Source organism: Ictalurus furcatus, chromosome 17 (genome assembly GCF_023375685.1).
Source record: "Ictalurus furcatus strain D&B chromosome 17, Billie_1.0, whole genome shotgun sequence".
In the NCBI taxonomy this organism is placed as follows: domain Eukaryota; kingdom Metazoa; phylum Chordata; class Actinopteri; order Siluriformes; family Ictaluridae; genus Ictalurus; species Ictalurus furcatus.
The window spans coordinates 6,970,134-6,985,386 of record NC_071271.1 but is presented as its reverse complement, the minus strand read 5'-3'; the positions used below and the strand labels follow the sequence as shown (position 1 = coordinate 6,985,386).

The 15,253-nt window shown below is 38.9% G+C and overlaps 1 protein-coding gene across 2 annotated transcripts; it reads right to left on the bottom strand.

The window, feature by feature from the left end:
- Nucleotides 1-504: 504 nt before the first annotated feature.
- dhx40 (DEAH (Asp-Glu-Ala-His) box polypeptide 40) lies at nucleotides 505-14,518 on the bottom strand. 2 transcript variants are annotated; one of them, XM_053646505.1, is made up of 16 exons: nucleotides 14,117-14,516; nucleotides 12,125-12,270; nucleotides 11,830-11,949; nucleotides 11,435-11,662; nucleotides 11,226-11,292; nucleotides 10,665-10,796; nucleotides 9,110-9,209; nucleotides 7,290-7,376; nucleotides 6,976-7,158; nucleotides 6,803-6,883; nucleotides 4,309-4,466; nucleotides 4,107-4,221; nucleotides 3,912-4,020; nucleotides 1,748-1,912; nucleotides 1,437-1,665; nucleotides 505-782 (listed from the first exon to the last, which is right to left on the bottom strand). In XM_053646505.1, the coding sequence occupies exons 1-16, from the start codon at nucleotides 14,289-14,291 to the stop codon at nucleotides 664-666; spliced, it is 2,214 nt and encodes a 737-aa protein (XP_053502480.1). In that variant the 5' UTR covers nucleotides 14,292-14,516; the 3' UTR covers nucleotides 505-663. The 2 variants fall into 2 exon arrangements, with proteins under 2 accessions (XP_053502480.1, XP_053502479.1); XM_053646504.1 differs by having other exon boundaries at nucleotides 4,107-4,466; nucleotides 14,117-14,518.
- Between the last annotated feature and the right edge of the window lie 735 nt (nucleotides 14,519-15,253).

The following is a 15,253-nucleotide window of genomic DNA, read 5'->3' as shown; positions in this document are numbered from 1 at the left end:
ATGTTTATCAATTATTATTCATATTTATAATATTTCTCAATCTTGCACAAAACATTTCCTTAAGCAAGTTTTTATTAACAGAGGTAAAGAATTCATTAATAGTTATTTGAATAAATATTAATTAATAGTTATTCGTTCATTCATCTTCAGTATGCACGTTGCCCTGGTTAGGGTCGCAGTAGGTCCAGACCCGATCTTGGGAACTCTGAGCACAAGGCAGGAGAATTCACCCCCGGCTGGGATATCAGGCAGTTGCAGGGCAGGGCAGGGCAACACACACACACTTTCACACACACACACACTTTCACACACACACACTCATTTACACCTAGGGGCAATTTGGTGCAGCCAGTCCACCTGCCTGTGTGTTTTTTGGAGTTGGGTGGAAACCTACATGAACCCTAGGAGAACATGTGAAACTCCAGACAGAGAGTAACCCGAGCTCAGGATCGAACCCAGGACCCAGTCATTTTATTATTAATGAAATGAAATAACGTACACAAGCACTGTTTACAATCATGCACGTTTATTAAAAATAAAATTATTTATTACACATTTTGAATAATCACAGTGATCTTTTGGTGGTGGACAAAAGAACATCAAAAAATACTACAAAGAAATGTGAATAAAATTTTCCACCTTATGAACACGAGCATTCTCTTTTCAGGAATGTTTTGTCTGGAATCGATTCTGTTTTCGTTGTAAATATCGAGCACGAGCCTCTGTGATTGAGCTTTCATCGTTTCTCTTCTCAAGCTTTTTTGATGCATCTTCATTGGTCTCTGTTAAATGAAATCAAATATATTATCACAAAAAAACAGATATATAATCATGGATGCAACAGACATGGTTCGTGTACTAACAGGACATAAATGTACACTACTTGTCTTGCACTTATATAGGGAACTATGTAAGAATTAGTGTACACTATTTTCCAAAAGTTTGTGGACACGTGACCATCACACCCATATGTGGTTCTTCACCAAACTGCTGCCACCAAAAGTTGGAAGCACACAACTGTTTAAGATTTTGTTTAAGATCTATGTGTGTTGTAGCAGTACAATTCCCCTTCACTGGAACTAAGAGGCCCAACCTGTTCCGGCATGAGAATTCCCCTGTGCACAAAGCTCCATGAAGACATACTTTGCTAAGGTTGGAGTGGAAGAATTTGAGGGTCCTGCACAGAGCCCTGACCTCAACCCCACTGAACACCTTTGGGATCAACTGGAATGCTGACTGCACACCACTTCTCCTCACCCAAAATCAGTGCCTCACCTCACTAATGCTCTTGTAGCTGAAAGGGCACAAATCCCCACAGCCACTATCCAAAATCTAGTGGAAAGCCTTCCCAGAAAAGTGGAGGTTATTATAGCGCATATGGGTGTGGTGGTCAGGTGTTCATAAACTTTTGTTGTGTATGCTTCCGTATAACATACCCAATTGTTTTTGTGCTACCCGTTTCTTTTCCCACCGTGCCATTTCCTCATCAGTTACTTCCTCTCTAGCGACATTGCTCAGATCATAAACATCGATCTCATGCAGCTTTGGCAGCAGGCCCTCCACCCAGTCATATCGGATTGGGCATACAGTTCTCACATAAACCCGCGATGTGACCAAGACGTCATGGAAAATGATCCAGTCTAGCTGTGCCTCCTGCCCGAAAAGCTGAAAAAGACATAAACGCAATCATTTCTTAATCAATCAGAATAACTAGAGCTTAAGAAGCCAGTTTAGTGAAATTCCTTACTGATGAGGATGGATGAATGTGAACTGTAGAGCCGTGTCCATCCATAGTACAGAACGCCTTTCCGACCGATCTCCTTGCAACGTTAGTAAAATAACCCTGGCACAGACACTGCCTCAGAAGTTCACTTTTGCTGCCTTTAAATGTCTCCTGTGGAAAATCCTTTCGCTAAAAACAAGAGCAACACAATAAGTGTTGTGAGAAAATATGAACTCATCACGATTTCTGCAATCTTACAATAGCTGAGGAGTCTGAATGGGAGTGAAATTGATGCGTTGATTAATCAGTCCGTATAGGATTTCACAGAGAATTTTTGTGATCGTTGCGGCCAAAAATGCTTGATCTTGCTGCGGCTTTATTCAAAATTTGCGATGCAGCCTAGAGTTATTTTTGGAAAACTACTTGAGCTGGCGAAATTGCAATAGCACGAAATGGTTTGCACGCTCTTTCTCTGTGATGTTTGTTGGTAAACGAGACCTTTTAGCTGTACTCTATGTTCGACGCACGTGAATCGAAAACGGTTTTGGCTGAATGCGCGTTGTGATGATGTCACATGATGCATCCTGGCTCAGATCTACAGAAAATTCTGCTGTATTTAGAAAAATTGCAAGCTCCTCCGAATATTGCGGAGTCTGCTCGATTTTGCGTCAATTCCTGCGAACGCAAAATTGCGAAATCTTGGAGGGACTGAGCAATAAGCATTTGCAGAGGAATGTGTGGGAAGGGAGGGGGCTGAAAATGTACTTATAAAACTCTTGTTTTTTCTTGTCCATAAAGGATATACAGTAAACTATTGGACAGAATTAAACAAAGTGAAGCACACACAGAAATCACAGAAATCAACAGAGCATGGAGGACACAGAACCAGTGCTAAATATATAGGAAAGCTTAAAAACCTTAATGAAGGTTTGAGTCAGGACAGCGTATTTTCAGATATCTTCTCCAGTAATTAGTCAAAACAGATGGCAGGCCTACACATCCCTGCATATTATGTAGACTTTTAATGTTTTTTATCTATATCTAATAAATCAGTACCATGTCAGGTTGAAAAACATTTATACCAAATACAGAAAGGTTAAAAGTGAAATTCACTCATGTAAGAAATACAACACTTGGGGAAATGCTCTTAAAGGACAGTACTCAACCGTGGGGTGGGGTGATATGGCCCAACACATAGCGGTTTTAGTCTTCCCACCCAAAAGTTGATTATTTTATTTTATTTTAAGTGTTTTATTCTTTTTATAATACATTGTTTATATCAAATGTTGTGGAATGTCCGTGAGACAAGTTAGCTCCTGTTGTACACTTACATTATGGCAGCTATAAGCAGTTCCCTCACCAGCCACTCTAACCCTTTTCTCTCCTTTGCATTAAAAGTGCACCTATTATGGGTTTGATACATGCCTAATTTTGTTTTAAAGGTCTCATATAATAGATTTACATGCATCCAAGGTCAAAAAACACTTTAATGTGCTCATAATTTAAACTGCAGCATTACCTTTTTCCCCCCAGTGTCACAATCAACTCGTTAAATGATCCCTTCTAAAGGATTCGTTCTAAACTCCTCCTTTCAGAGGATTGGTCAGACGTCCCAGTCTGTTGTGATTGGTCTACCGCTGTCAGTGAGCAGCCGATGAAGACCAGAGGTGGGGCTTTTTGTTACAAACCTACATAGGTTAGTACAGGAAGTAAGTCTGGAATCACTAACGACTCATTTCAGCTGTTCAGAATCGCTTCCTTCTTTTAGGAGTCAATAACCCTGATTGACGTGCGCTTTGATTTTTTTAAATTTGCAAACTTTTTACATTTACAAACAGCTCTATAACACACTACACGAAAGGTAGTATTTGAAAACCATAATAGGTGCACTTTAATAAGACAAAAATATAGCTCGTCATATTAAAGAGAAAAACTGTGAAATGCAAAAGCCTCCTGCCCTGAAGATTTTCCCATGTCAGAAAACATAAAGTTACAGCATTAACTCTGATTGTGGCAAAGTCCTGACACTAGAGACTCCTTCCACAAACGTTAAACAAACATCTCCTCATAGAAAACATCACCATATTAACAATTACACACGTCTTAAAATATCTTTATGTGGAGTATTATGTGAAAGTTGGTTAGACAGAAATAATAAAAAGTGCTCAGTACTGTATTAACAGAATACCTGTTTTAGACGGAAAAGGATTTCCTTGAGTTGAGTTTCAACACTAAAGGCTGACTTGAGTGCCCGCCAGTGGATCCAGTGATCTTTACTCCAGGCAGACGGATTTTCACTGCAACCAGACGAAGGGGGGAGATCAATAATTTAATACGCTTTGTCAGCTGCAATTGAAAACTGCATTAGAGAAGAACGACCTACCTTGCTCTGCATTTCTCAAAGATGCAGAGCAGCATGAGGAAATCATTAGAGCCACCCGCACGAGCTGCTAACTCTCTGTGCATTATCTCGGCTTCCTTCTGTTTTTCTGGAAGACCTTTGTGGACAAAATATAAAAATGTATGTACTGTAATAAGAATGGTTGTAATCACTGTAATAACAGTTCTGTTGCTGAAATGGCAACCTGGTCGGATGAAGATGTTTTCCACTGACAGCATGGCTGCCACAGGAAGCATGACCTCCTCACAGCCAAGAGCAGCAGATTTTAACAGTGCACGGGTAAGCCCAGGAGGAAGAGGAAACTCTACCATCAGCCTTCCCAGAGTGGTCACATTACCCTTCCTTTATAAATCATAACAGAGTGACAAACAATTAGGCTGCTTTCATACAAGGCATGCTTTTTTTTTCTTCTTCCATAATCTGGAGCACCTTCTGGCTCATGCAACATACACGCAGTAACCAGTCCTGGCAACCATCAGATAACTAACAAGCCTAGCTTGCTATCTAGATTAGATTTATCATCATCAAGAATAATAATTAAATAAAGATCACTAAATTCTGGTGATTAGGATATTGTTTGCCTTCACTGTAGCTCTGGAGGCAGAAAATAAAGAAATGGCCTTGTGTGACTTTACTATATATACAAAAATGATGGAATCACCATACTTGGAGGATGCTCACCCAGCTTTTTTACTCTGTAGCAAATAAACAAATAACAGATTATGACGAAAAACAATTTTTGTTTAATAGTTGAACGTTCTGGCTTCTTGAAACATACCTCAAACAAATAAAATTCGTGAAATTATTTTAATTAATGGCGTTTTTTTTTTTTTTCCAGATCAAGTCAAGGAAATAAATGATGGACTCACTCAATGTTGAAGAATAAATTACAGAATCACCTCGTGATTTGCATTTCTAAAACAAATACCGGCCCACGTCTAAAAATGCAAATTGGTCTGCAGTTAAAAGAGAGTGTTAGAGACCTTAACGTGCTGTTGGACTTGAAAGGATAATCGAGAGGAACCATGGCCCCAACAAGAGAGTTGTCAATTGAAACAATGGAAAAGATTATAAAATTCCTTCAAGAAGGAAATCCAACATGGAGTGTGGCAAAAGATGTTAGTTTTCAAATTTGGTGCAAATATAAACAAAATGGGAAGGTTATAAAAGGGAAACATACAGGTAGACCAAGGAAGACGTCAAAGTGTCAGGATAGAAAACTCAAAGCAATATGCCTTAAAAATAGAAAAAGTCTGATGGTTTGTTTGTATTTAAGGTTAGTGCCATACCAGCATCAGTAGCTATTCCATGGCAAATACAGATATTAGTCAAACATTCATAAAAATAAAAAAAATCCAGCTTATAAAAAAAAAAATCAAAAATTCTGTCCAACTCTATAAAAGATTCTTTAGTTGTACTTGTGAGAAAGATTTTTCTGTGTCCATCTTATAAAACAAGTCTTTCAAAGTTTGTCATGGTACAAAGGTGTTGTCTCATGACATTAAAAATAGGGCAGACCAGAAAATTATGTTTTACAGTCAAAGGAGTGCTACAATATTGACATTTTGGTGGTTCTTCACCCTTCAATACATACCCATGGGTCAGTCTGGTGTGGCCTTGAGTACAACACTCAATCATGTCTAGATTTAAAGGGGTAGATGTATATTTTCCCAACTACGGGGTTTACTTCAAATAATTTGTTATTTCGACATTCTTCCCATTCCGCTTGCCATGTGTGTAATATGTAATGGTTGATTAAGGGCTTAAGGTCGGAAGGTGGAATTTTGCATTCTCTGACTGACAGAACTGTAACACCTAAACGGAAAAAAACAAGGTTAGCGTGGGCTAAAGAGAAACAATCACGGAGTGTGGCTGATTGGATGAAAGTGATATTCAGTGATGAATCATGAATCTGCATTGGCCAAGGAGATTTTGTCTGGTGCCGTTCTAATGAAACACATAAAAACTGCCTGAAGAACTGCCTGACTGCCTGAAGAAAACAATCAAATTTCCCCACTCATTTATGATATGGAGCTGTGTGTCAGGTAAAAAGGATCCTAAGGGGTGGCTGTCATTACCTCAACAGTCAATGCACAGGTGTACATGGAAAATTTTGGACATTTTTTCGTTCCATCAATAGAAAACAGGTTTGGTGGTGATGAAGTCATGTTTCAGGATGGCGATACATCTTGCCACAGAGCAAAGACTGTTAAAGCTTTTCTTCATGAAAGGCATATCGACTCGACGACGTGACCGGCAAACGGTCCGGATCTCAATCCGATTGAAAATTTACGGTGGAAATGAAAAATAACTGGTCATTTGACAAGGCTCCATCCTGCAATGCTGATCTGTCAACCGCTATTCGAGAAAGTTGGAATGGAAGGCCACCATGCAGCCTCTTCCAGCCATAAGCAGTTCAGAAAAGAAAAAAAAAACACCAAGTGTAAAAGCACCCTTAATATTTACAAAACATCTTTTTTCCTGTTAGACAATTTCAGTAATCCAGAGCAGGGACATTATATATTTATTGCATATTTCATACACGTAATTATGAGATTACTATAATGTTGAGCGCTTAACAATAACTAATAGCCTACACAAAATGGCCTAGGTGTAACATGTTCCTTCAAGCATACCACCTACAGAGCATCCTTAAGAAGCTAAAGAACAAAACCAACCTGTCAATTGCATCAAACTGGTACAGCTTCTTCAATGCATCCAAGATAAACCTCTCTTCTGGATGGTCTAAGTAAGGAAACCTACACACATAGTGACAGAGAAACTCTGTTAAAAGGTCTCTACAGACAATTACAAGCTTCATTAAAAACTAAAAGCCCAAAGCAAGTAATACCTGATAACATCGTGGACTCCAAGACATTTGAGGGTGAGGATAACAGAAGTGAGGCTAGTTCTCTGTATCTCTGGCACGGTATATTCAGGCATGCATTTCTCCCAAAATTCCTTATTGTAGATTCTGAAGCACTTCCCTGGTGAAGTTCTTCCAGCTCTGCCTGCTCGTTGCTGAGCCTCACTTCTGCACAGTAACACCACCAGAACGTTTAGACACAACAGAAATTCTGATACACAAAACACAGCAGCAGAACTCAAAGCACCTATTTAAGGCTTGAACATTATATACTGTACTCATGTTCCTGCATTACTCACTTTGATATTGGCACCACATCGAGGATGTCCAGGCCAACTCGTGAGTTGTGATTCAACTGTTTCACGAATCCACTATCAACAATATATCTTAAATAAAATTAAAAAAAAAACAAAATCAAAAGTTCATATAGCTTGTTGGACAGGATTCACATAATTACTTCCTAAGATCTTTCCCAATTTATTTTCCCCCATCTTTCCATAAAGTGGATATAAAAAGTCTACACACCCCTGTTAAAATGGCAGGTTTTTTGTTATGGAAAAAAATTAAGATAAAAAAATCACTTCAGAACTTTTTCCACCCTCAATGTGAACTTACAATGTATAAAAAAAAAAAATAAGTGAAAAACAACCAGAAATATTTTACGGAAAAATAGGGGGGAAAAACCAAAAAGTTACAATAACCTGGTTACATAAGTGTGCACACCCTTTTATAACAGGGGATGTGGCTGTGTTCAGAACGAAACAATCGCATTCAATCTCATACAAAAGTAATTATCATACAGCTGTCATCAATGAAATTATTCTGATTAACCCCAAATAAAAACCAGCTGTTTCTGTAGAATTTTCATGACCTCTTCTTGGTTTCATCTGACTGCTTAACTCATGGTCCTCAAAGAGCTTATTAAGCATGTACGGTATCTCACTTGTCGAAAGATATTGATCAGTAGAGGTGTACAAAATTTTTTTTTCAAAAACATTAGATGTACCATGGAACACCGTGAAGGCCATCATCACCAAACAGAGAAAATGGAGCACCACAGTGGCATCACCAAGAAGAGGACGTGCCTCCAAAATTTACAAAAGGACGAGACAAAATCTTACTAGGGAGGCTGCCAAGAGACCTACAGCAACGTTAAATGTGCTGCAGGAATATCTGAGAAGTACTGATTACTCTGTGCATGTGACAACAATCTCTTGTATTCTTCACGTCTGGGCTATGGAGTAGGGTGGCTAATTGGAAGCCCTTTCTCACAAAAAAACACCACCAAAATCCCAACTATATCACCCCAAACCATGAGGCAAGATGTGTTATGATCTGATGAGACCAACTCCAAAAGGTATAATAATGCCATAATTCAAAAAGGTATGTTTGGCACCAAAAATTGCACATCACCCACAGAACACCATCCCCATGGTGAAACATGGTGGTGGCAGCATCATGCTTTACTGCTGTTTTACTTCAGGAAGAACTGGGGCTTTTATCAAGGTGGAGGGAATCATGAATAACTACAAAATACCAGTCGATTTTAGTGCAAACCTTTAGGTGTCTGTTAGCAACCTGACAATGAAAAGGAATTTCACCTTTCAGCACAACAACATCCAAAATCATCCATCCAAATCAACAAAGGAATGGCTTCACCGAAAGATCATCAATGTTTTTGAATGGCCTAGCCAGAGTCCAGACCTGAATCTAATAAAAATCTGTGAGGTGACCTGAAGCGGGATGTGCACAGGAGATTCCCTTACAATCTGATGGCTCTAGAATGTTTTAGCAAGAACGAGTGGGAAAATATTGTCAAGTAAAGATGTGCCACTCTGATAGACTCTTACCAAAAAGACTGAATGGTGTAATAAAATCAAAAGATGCTTCAACTTTCAGCACAGTATTAGTTCAGAGGTGTGCACACTTACGCAACTAGGTTATTAATGGGAAAAGCTCTGGCATGCTTTATCTTGGTGTCATTCTTCTACTTCACAAAAAGCTGCTATTTTAACACGGGTGTGTAGACTTTTTAATCCGCTGTATCCATTTGCATATACTGCAATGCTGTAATGGCTTTGTGGAAATCTCCGTCTCACCCTGTGACAGAGTGATTCACCTGACTCCGTTGATTGTGAGCGATGTTGCTGCAATATTGGTTGCCACTACACACTTCCTCACACCTGCAGGAGCAGGCTGAAATATCTGCTTTTGTTGATCTGCAGTCACGAGAACAACCAAGCACATGAAAAAAAATACTTTCAATGACTGTGGCTATGATTACACTTGTCTTGACAACATGGCTGCTGTGCATATCCTGCACTCATTTGGCATGCCAATTTATTGTGTGTGCACAAAATAAATAGCTAGATACTTGTGCAAGGTGCAATACAAGCATAAATTGTGGAGGAAATATGCTTAGTGTTTAAATAAAAGATAAAAAACCTCTCATGTAGCCTACAAACCTACAACCTGAAAAATATGTTTTACGTACTAGATCTTCTTGATCTTCTGGCTTTGTATGTTTTCACATTGGTATAGTTTTTGATTTGAGACACAGCTCATAAAAACAGGCACAACAAGTTTTAAAGAAATGCTAACAAAGCTTGTCTGGCTGCACGGAGTCCATATTTACGTCCCAGAATAGCTGACATGATGTTTCACAGGTTGAAATGGAAGTCTACTGATCAAGCACGTTTCAACTCTGACCTTCCCTCTAATGGATGTGACTTATAATCTTACAGATGTACACAAGGTATGCAGGGTAATATGTGAAAAGTGTCGCTCACATACAGTTCTGCTCGTAAATTTACATACCCCTTGCAGAATCTGCAAAATGTTAATCATTGAAAAAATAACAATAATAACTGAATTTACACAAATGAACCAGTTCAAAAGTTTACATACGCTTGATTCTTAACACTGTGTGTCGTTACCTGGATGATCAACGACTGTTTTTATATTTTGTGAGAGTTGTTCATGAGTCCCTTGTTTGTCCTGAGCAGTTAAACTGCCCACTGTTCCTCAGAAAAATCCTCCAGGTCCTGCACATTCTTTGCTTTTCCAGCATATTCTGCATATTTGATGTATTTCCAGTAGCAGCTATTTGATTTTGAGATCCGTCTTTTCACACTCACAACTGAGCGACTCGTACACGACTATTACAAAAGCTGCAAACATTCCCTGATGCTCAAGAAGGCAACACAATAGATTAAGAGCTAGGGGGGTGTAAACTTTTGAACAGGAAGATCAGTGTAAATTGTTATTAGTTGTCTTCTGGGAAACATGTAAATATCTTATGTAGCTTCTGAAGGGCAGTACTAAATGAAAAAAAAAGATCTTTAAAAAAAACAATTTACACAGATTAACCTGTTCAAAAGTTTACACCCCCACGCAAGAGAGCCATGTTTCTGTTATATGAAACGCTACTGGTGATGGTGGCACACTTTAAGGCAAATTGTGTCCTATGTTAAATGATGTCAGCCAACATCCTGTGCATTCAAAGCATGAAACATGTCAGTGGAATAGACTGGAAAATAGTCTGTAAAAGTTTCAAACTAGTGCTGGCCAGTACTGCTCAGTCTCACATTAGTGCACCCCTTGTGTGCGTATAAAAATGTTACATTTTGAACAACCACATTAGAGATAAACAGAACCAAACCGACTGAAGATACCTGTTGGCATGGATCCATACAAAGGCAGAATAAGAAGGCCTTCGACTGTTCTATCATTCACATCATAACGGTAGTCTATGGACTCGGCCTTTTCAAAGAGCATGTCACAGGCTTTCTCGATCTCAGACTGACCTGAAAGAACAATAGGGTAATATGATAATGATAATGAGTCTTTATTGGTCACATGTACATTAGAGCACAGTGAAATTCTTTTCTTCACATACCCCAGCATGATAGGAAGTTGGGGTCAGAGCGCAGGGTCAGCCATGATATAGCGCCCCTGGAGCAGAGAGGGTTAAGGGCCTTGCTCAAGGGCCCAACAGTGGCAGCTTAGCAGTGCTGGGGCTTGAACCCCCGACCTTCTGATCAGTAACCCAGAGCCTTAACTGCTAAGCCACCACTGCCCCCAACTTTTTTTTTATATAATCAAACGAATTAAAAAGACACTTCCCATATTAAAAACGAACACAATATTGAACGAGGACACCGGAAGAATTCAGCACAAATCACTGTCAAATTGATCTACAGCTAAAATATGAAATGAGTAATATCCATGCTTACCTGTCAGAAAGACGAGGATATCGCCAGCTGCTTCATTAGTATGAACATCTAAAGCCATCTTCACCACCTTAAGACATAAGAGATTTGAGTTAGGACCATTACACACTTCATTTGTCTCTTATCAGAAATCTTGGTTTTAAAGCTTTCATGCGCAAAAAAAACAACAACAAAAAAAAAAACAGGCAAATCCGATTGATTTCACAACTCACTGCTTTCACGTACGCAGAACCTTCTTTTTCCTTTGGTCCAATCAAATTGCAGAACAGTTCTTTCACAGGGTAGGTTCTTCCTGGAATCGCAAATACAGGACAATCTCCCAAAAAGACACTCAGCTTGTCTGTTTCCAGAGTCGCAGACATCACTACCACCTTCAGAGGAAGCGTGCGGCCATGGCAGCCTCGAGATGGAGTCTTTTTCAGCAATCCGAGCAAAATATCCTGTGAGAAGAAGTGGTGTGAGGACTACACACACAAAGTAAGCCATAATCTGGGCGGAGTTTAATAGAAGGCAAGTTTAAAGGGAACAAAACAATTACTTCAAACAAACACAAAACACGTTTTTTTTAAAAAAAATTAATGACCCCTTTATGAATGAATGATTATACCGTGTTGAGGCTCCTCTCGTGAACTTCATCGAGGATCACAACACTGTATTGCCTTAAACTTCTGTCTGTTAGGATTTCCCTCAGCATACAGCCATCTGTCATGTACTTAATCAAAGTGTCCTATGAACATAACAAAAAAATCACAATCAAATCATACTAGAGAAAAATAAGTAAGTATGCAAGCATACAAACTCATAGGTGTAAAAAAAAAAAAAAAATAATAATAATAATAATTTTAAAAAGTATAAGAAATCTTACATTTATGATTAAGCCTTAGAATCCAATTGTTTCTTACCTTTGTGGTGCAGTCGTCAAAGCGCACCTGATAACCAACCTGGTGCCCTAAACTGACCCCCAACTCCTGAGAGACTCTCTGAGCGACGGTGATGGCCGCCACTCTCCTCGGCTGCGTGAGACCGATTTTCCCATCTCTGCATAAACCTAAACACAAAGATATTTGTTTCATCAAATATCACTTTAATAGTCATATTAATGTACAGAAGCCATTCTTTCATATTGTGCATAATGCACTTATATAACGAGCCATTTGTTGTACAGCCGAGGAGGTCATTCAGTCATGTGCTCGAAAATTCAGTGAATATAAGTTTTACATTTTCATGATTCATTTTCTTTCCAAAAATATACTATAAAGAACTGTAATAAAGTTTATGCATCATATAGAACTATTACAGCCACTATTTCACTAAGCACCATACAATTAATTATAGCGGATATAAAAAGTCTACACACCCCTGTTAAAATGGCAAGTTAAATTTTTTTTTTAATTTAACCAATATAAATAATGTCTGAACTTTTCCCACCCTCAATGCAAAATTACAATGTATAAAAATTAAGTGAAAAATAATCAGAAACATTTTAGGGGAAAAAAAGTCTTACAATAACCTAGTTGCATAAGCGTGCACATACCTAAACCAACGGAACACTTTGAAGGCCACTGTGGAGAAAATGGCCCACCACAGTGACATTAACAAGAACAAGACGTCCCTCCAAAATTTACAAAAAGACAAGACACAATCTTACCTGGGAGGCTGCCAAGAGACCTACAGCAACATTAAAGAAGCTGTAAGTATTGATTACTCTCTGCATATGACAACAATCTCTCATATTCTTCACATATAGGGTGGCCAGATGGAAGCCCTTTCTCACAAATAAATCATGCCAAACCATGATTTAAAATGTCAGTGAGACCAACTCCAAAAGGTATAATAATGCCATAATTCCAAAAGGATGTTTGGCGCAAAACAAAGCACATCACCAACAGAACACCATACACACGGTGAAGCATGGTGGTGGCAGTATCATGCTTTAAGGCTGCTTTTCTTCCGCCATACCTGGGGCTTTTATCAAGGTGGAGGGAATCATCAATAGCTACAAATACCAGCTGATTTTAGTGCAAAACATTCAGCTGTCTCTTAGTAACCTGACGATGAAAAGGAATTTCACCTTTCAGCACGACAATATCCAAAAGCATACATCCAAATCAACAAAGGAATGGCTTCACCAAAAGATCATCAATGTTTTTGAATGGACTAGCCAGAGTCTAGACCTGAATCTAATAAAAATCTGTGAGGTGACCTGAAACAGGATGTGCACAGGACAGATCTCATAATCTGGCGGCTCTAGAATGTTTTAGCAAGAAAGATAGAGAGAAAATTTTACCAAGTAAAGATGTTCCACTCTGATAGACTCGAGTGTGGTGTAATAAAATCAAAAGCTGCTTCCACTAAGTATTAGGGATGTCCACACTTATACAACTAGATTATTGTTTAAAAAAAAAAAAAAGTCCCCCTTATAAAAGTTTCGGATTGTTCTTCACTTTATTTCAAAGCAGTGGTGGCTCAGTGGTTAAGGCTCTGGGTTACTGATCGGAAGGTCGGGGGTTCAGGCCCCAGCACTGCCAAGTTGCCACTGTTGGGCCCTTGAGTAAGGCCCTTAACCCTCTCTGCTCCAGGGACACTGTATCACGGCTGACCCTGCGCTCTGACCCCAGCTTCCTGACATGCTGGGGTATGCGAAGAAAAGAATTTCACTATGCATATGTATGTGTGATAAATAAAGACTCTTATCATTATTTGTATACGTTTCAATTTCACATTAATGCTGAGAAAAGATGACGATTTATATTAGTTTCATTCTTTTTCTTCATAAAACGTGACGTTTCATGCTACTGTTGATAAAAATTATCATTATTATTCAAAAAAAATGTTAAACTCTTAGTTTTTGTGTACAGGAGTTTTTGTGCACTTGGAGATGTGTTACAGCTCACCAGCCTGATACAGGTACTGCGGCAGCTGCGTGGTTTTCCCGCTTCCGGTCTCACCAGTTACAACCAGGAACTGGTTTTCCTTTACAGCTTCTATTAGCTTGTGTCTGTGTTGATAAATGGGAAGGAGTTTGGACTCCACGTCTCCTGTCCAGCTCGACTCTTCCGGGTTCGTCATACTGTAGCTAAGATAAGACAGTTATGATGTATTCATTTGCTAAAACTGAGAACGAACATAAAGTTTCTTCCTCGTTGGTACTGATGGTGGTTTCACAACGCTTGGGAATAATATATTCTACAACTAGCAAAACAACTACACAAAAACAACAGGCAACGCTTTCTTTAGTGATGTGATGTGATGTTTTCTTTTCTGCATCACGTGTGCGGCCACACCATGGCATCAAAATCGCGCTGGTGTTCCAACACGGTTAAATGCCCCACTGCCATCTACTGGCCAGGAGGTGTAGAGCAAAACAAATCGGGACATATAAGACGTACTGTACAGTGGTTTATATTTGTTTGATGAAGAGAAGGTAACTCATTTTGAGTCCGCTACAGTTAGTGAGGGATAATTGTATATTTCGGGAATTCATTTAAACTTGAGTATATAGTATATCAATGCTGCTATTTTACTTCCTCACATTACCGAATAGAACTTCATAAATGCCCACTGCATGTTTCTAATTACAAAACTGACTCAAAGTTGCAAAGACTTTTTTTTTCCCCTTCACTAATTTGAAATGTGTAACTGGTCAAAAAGATGTTTTCAAACTGTTATGGAAACACAAATTAAAATCACTAACTTTCAGGTGTGCCACACAGGGTCAAATGGTGTGATTATGAGACGACTGTGACTTCAGCTGTTCTTTCCCCAATTACCAGAATAAATGTGATACTACATATATCCATGATGAAACACCCCAATAATACCCAATAAGTTTTGAGAAACAGCACATACAATACACATTCGACATCCTTTTGTGTTACAAAGTGCACAAAACGTAAAAACAAAAACCTTTCAGCTCTCATTTAATTACACTGGTTCTCCTACAAATATACACAAAATATTCAAACTATTTTTCCAGGTTTCTTGAACACAACAGCTACAGGCACTGATGCAGTCACATGGCGAAAATCAGA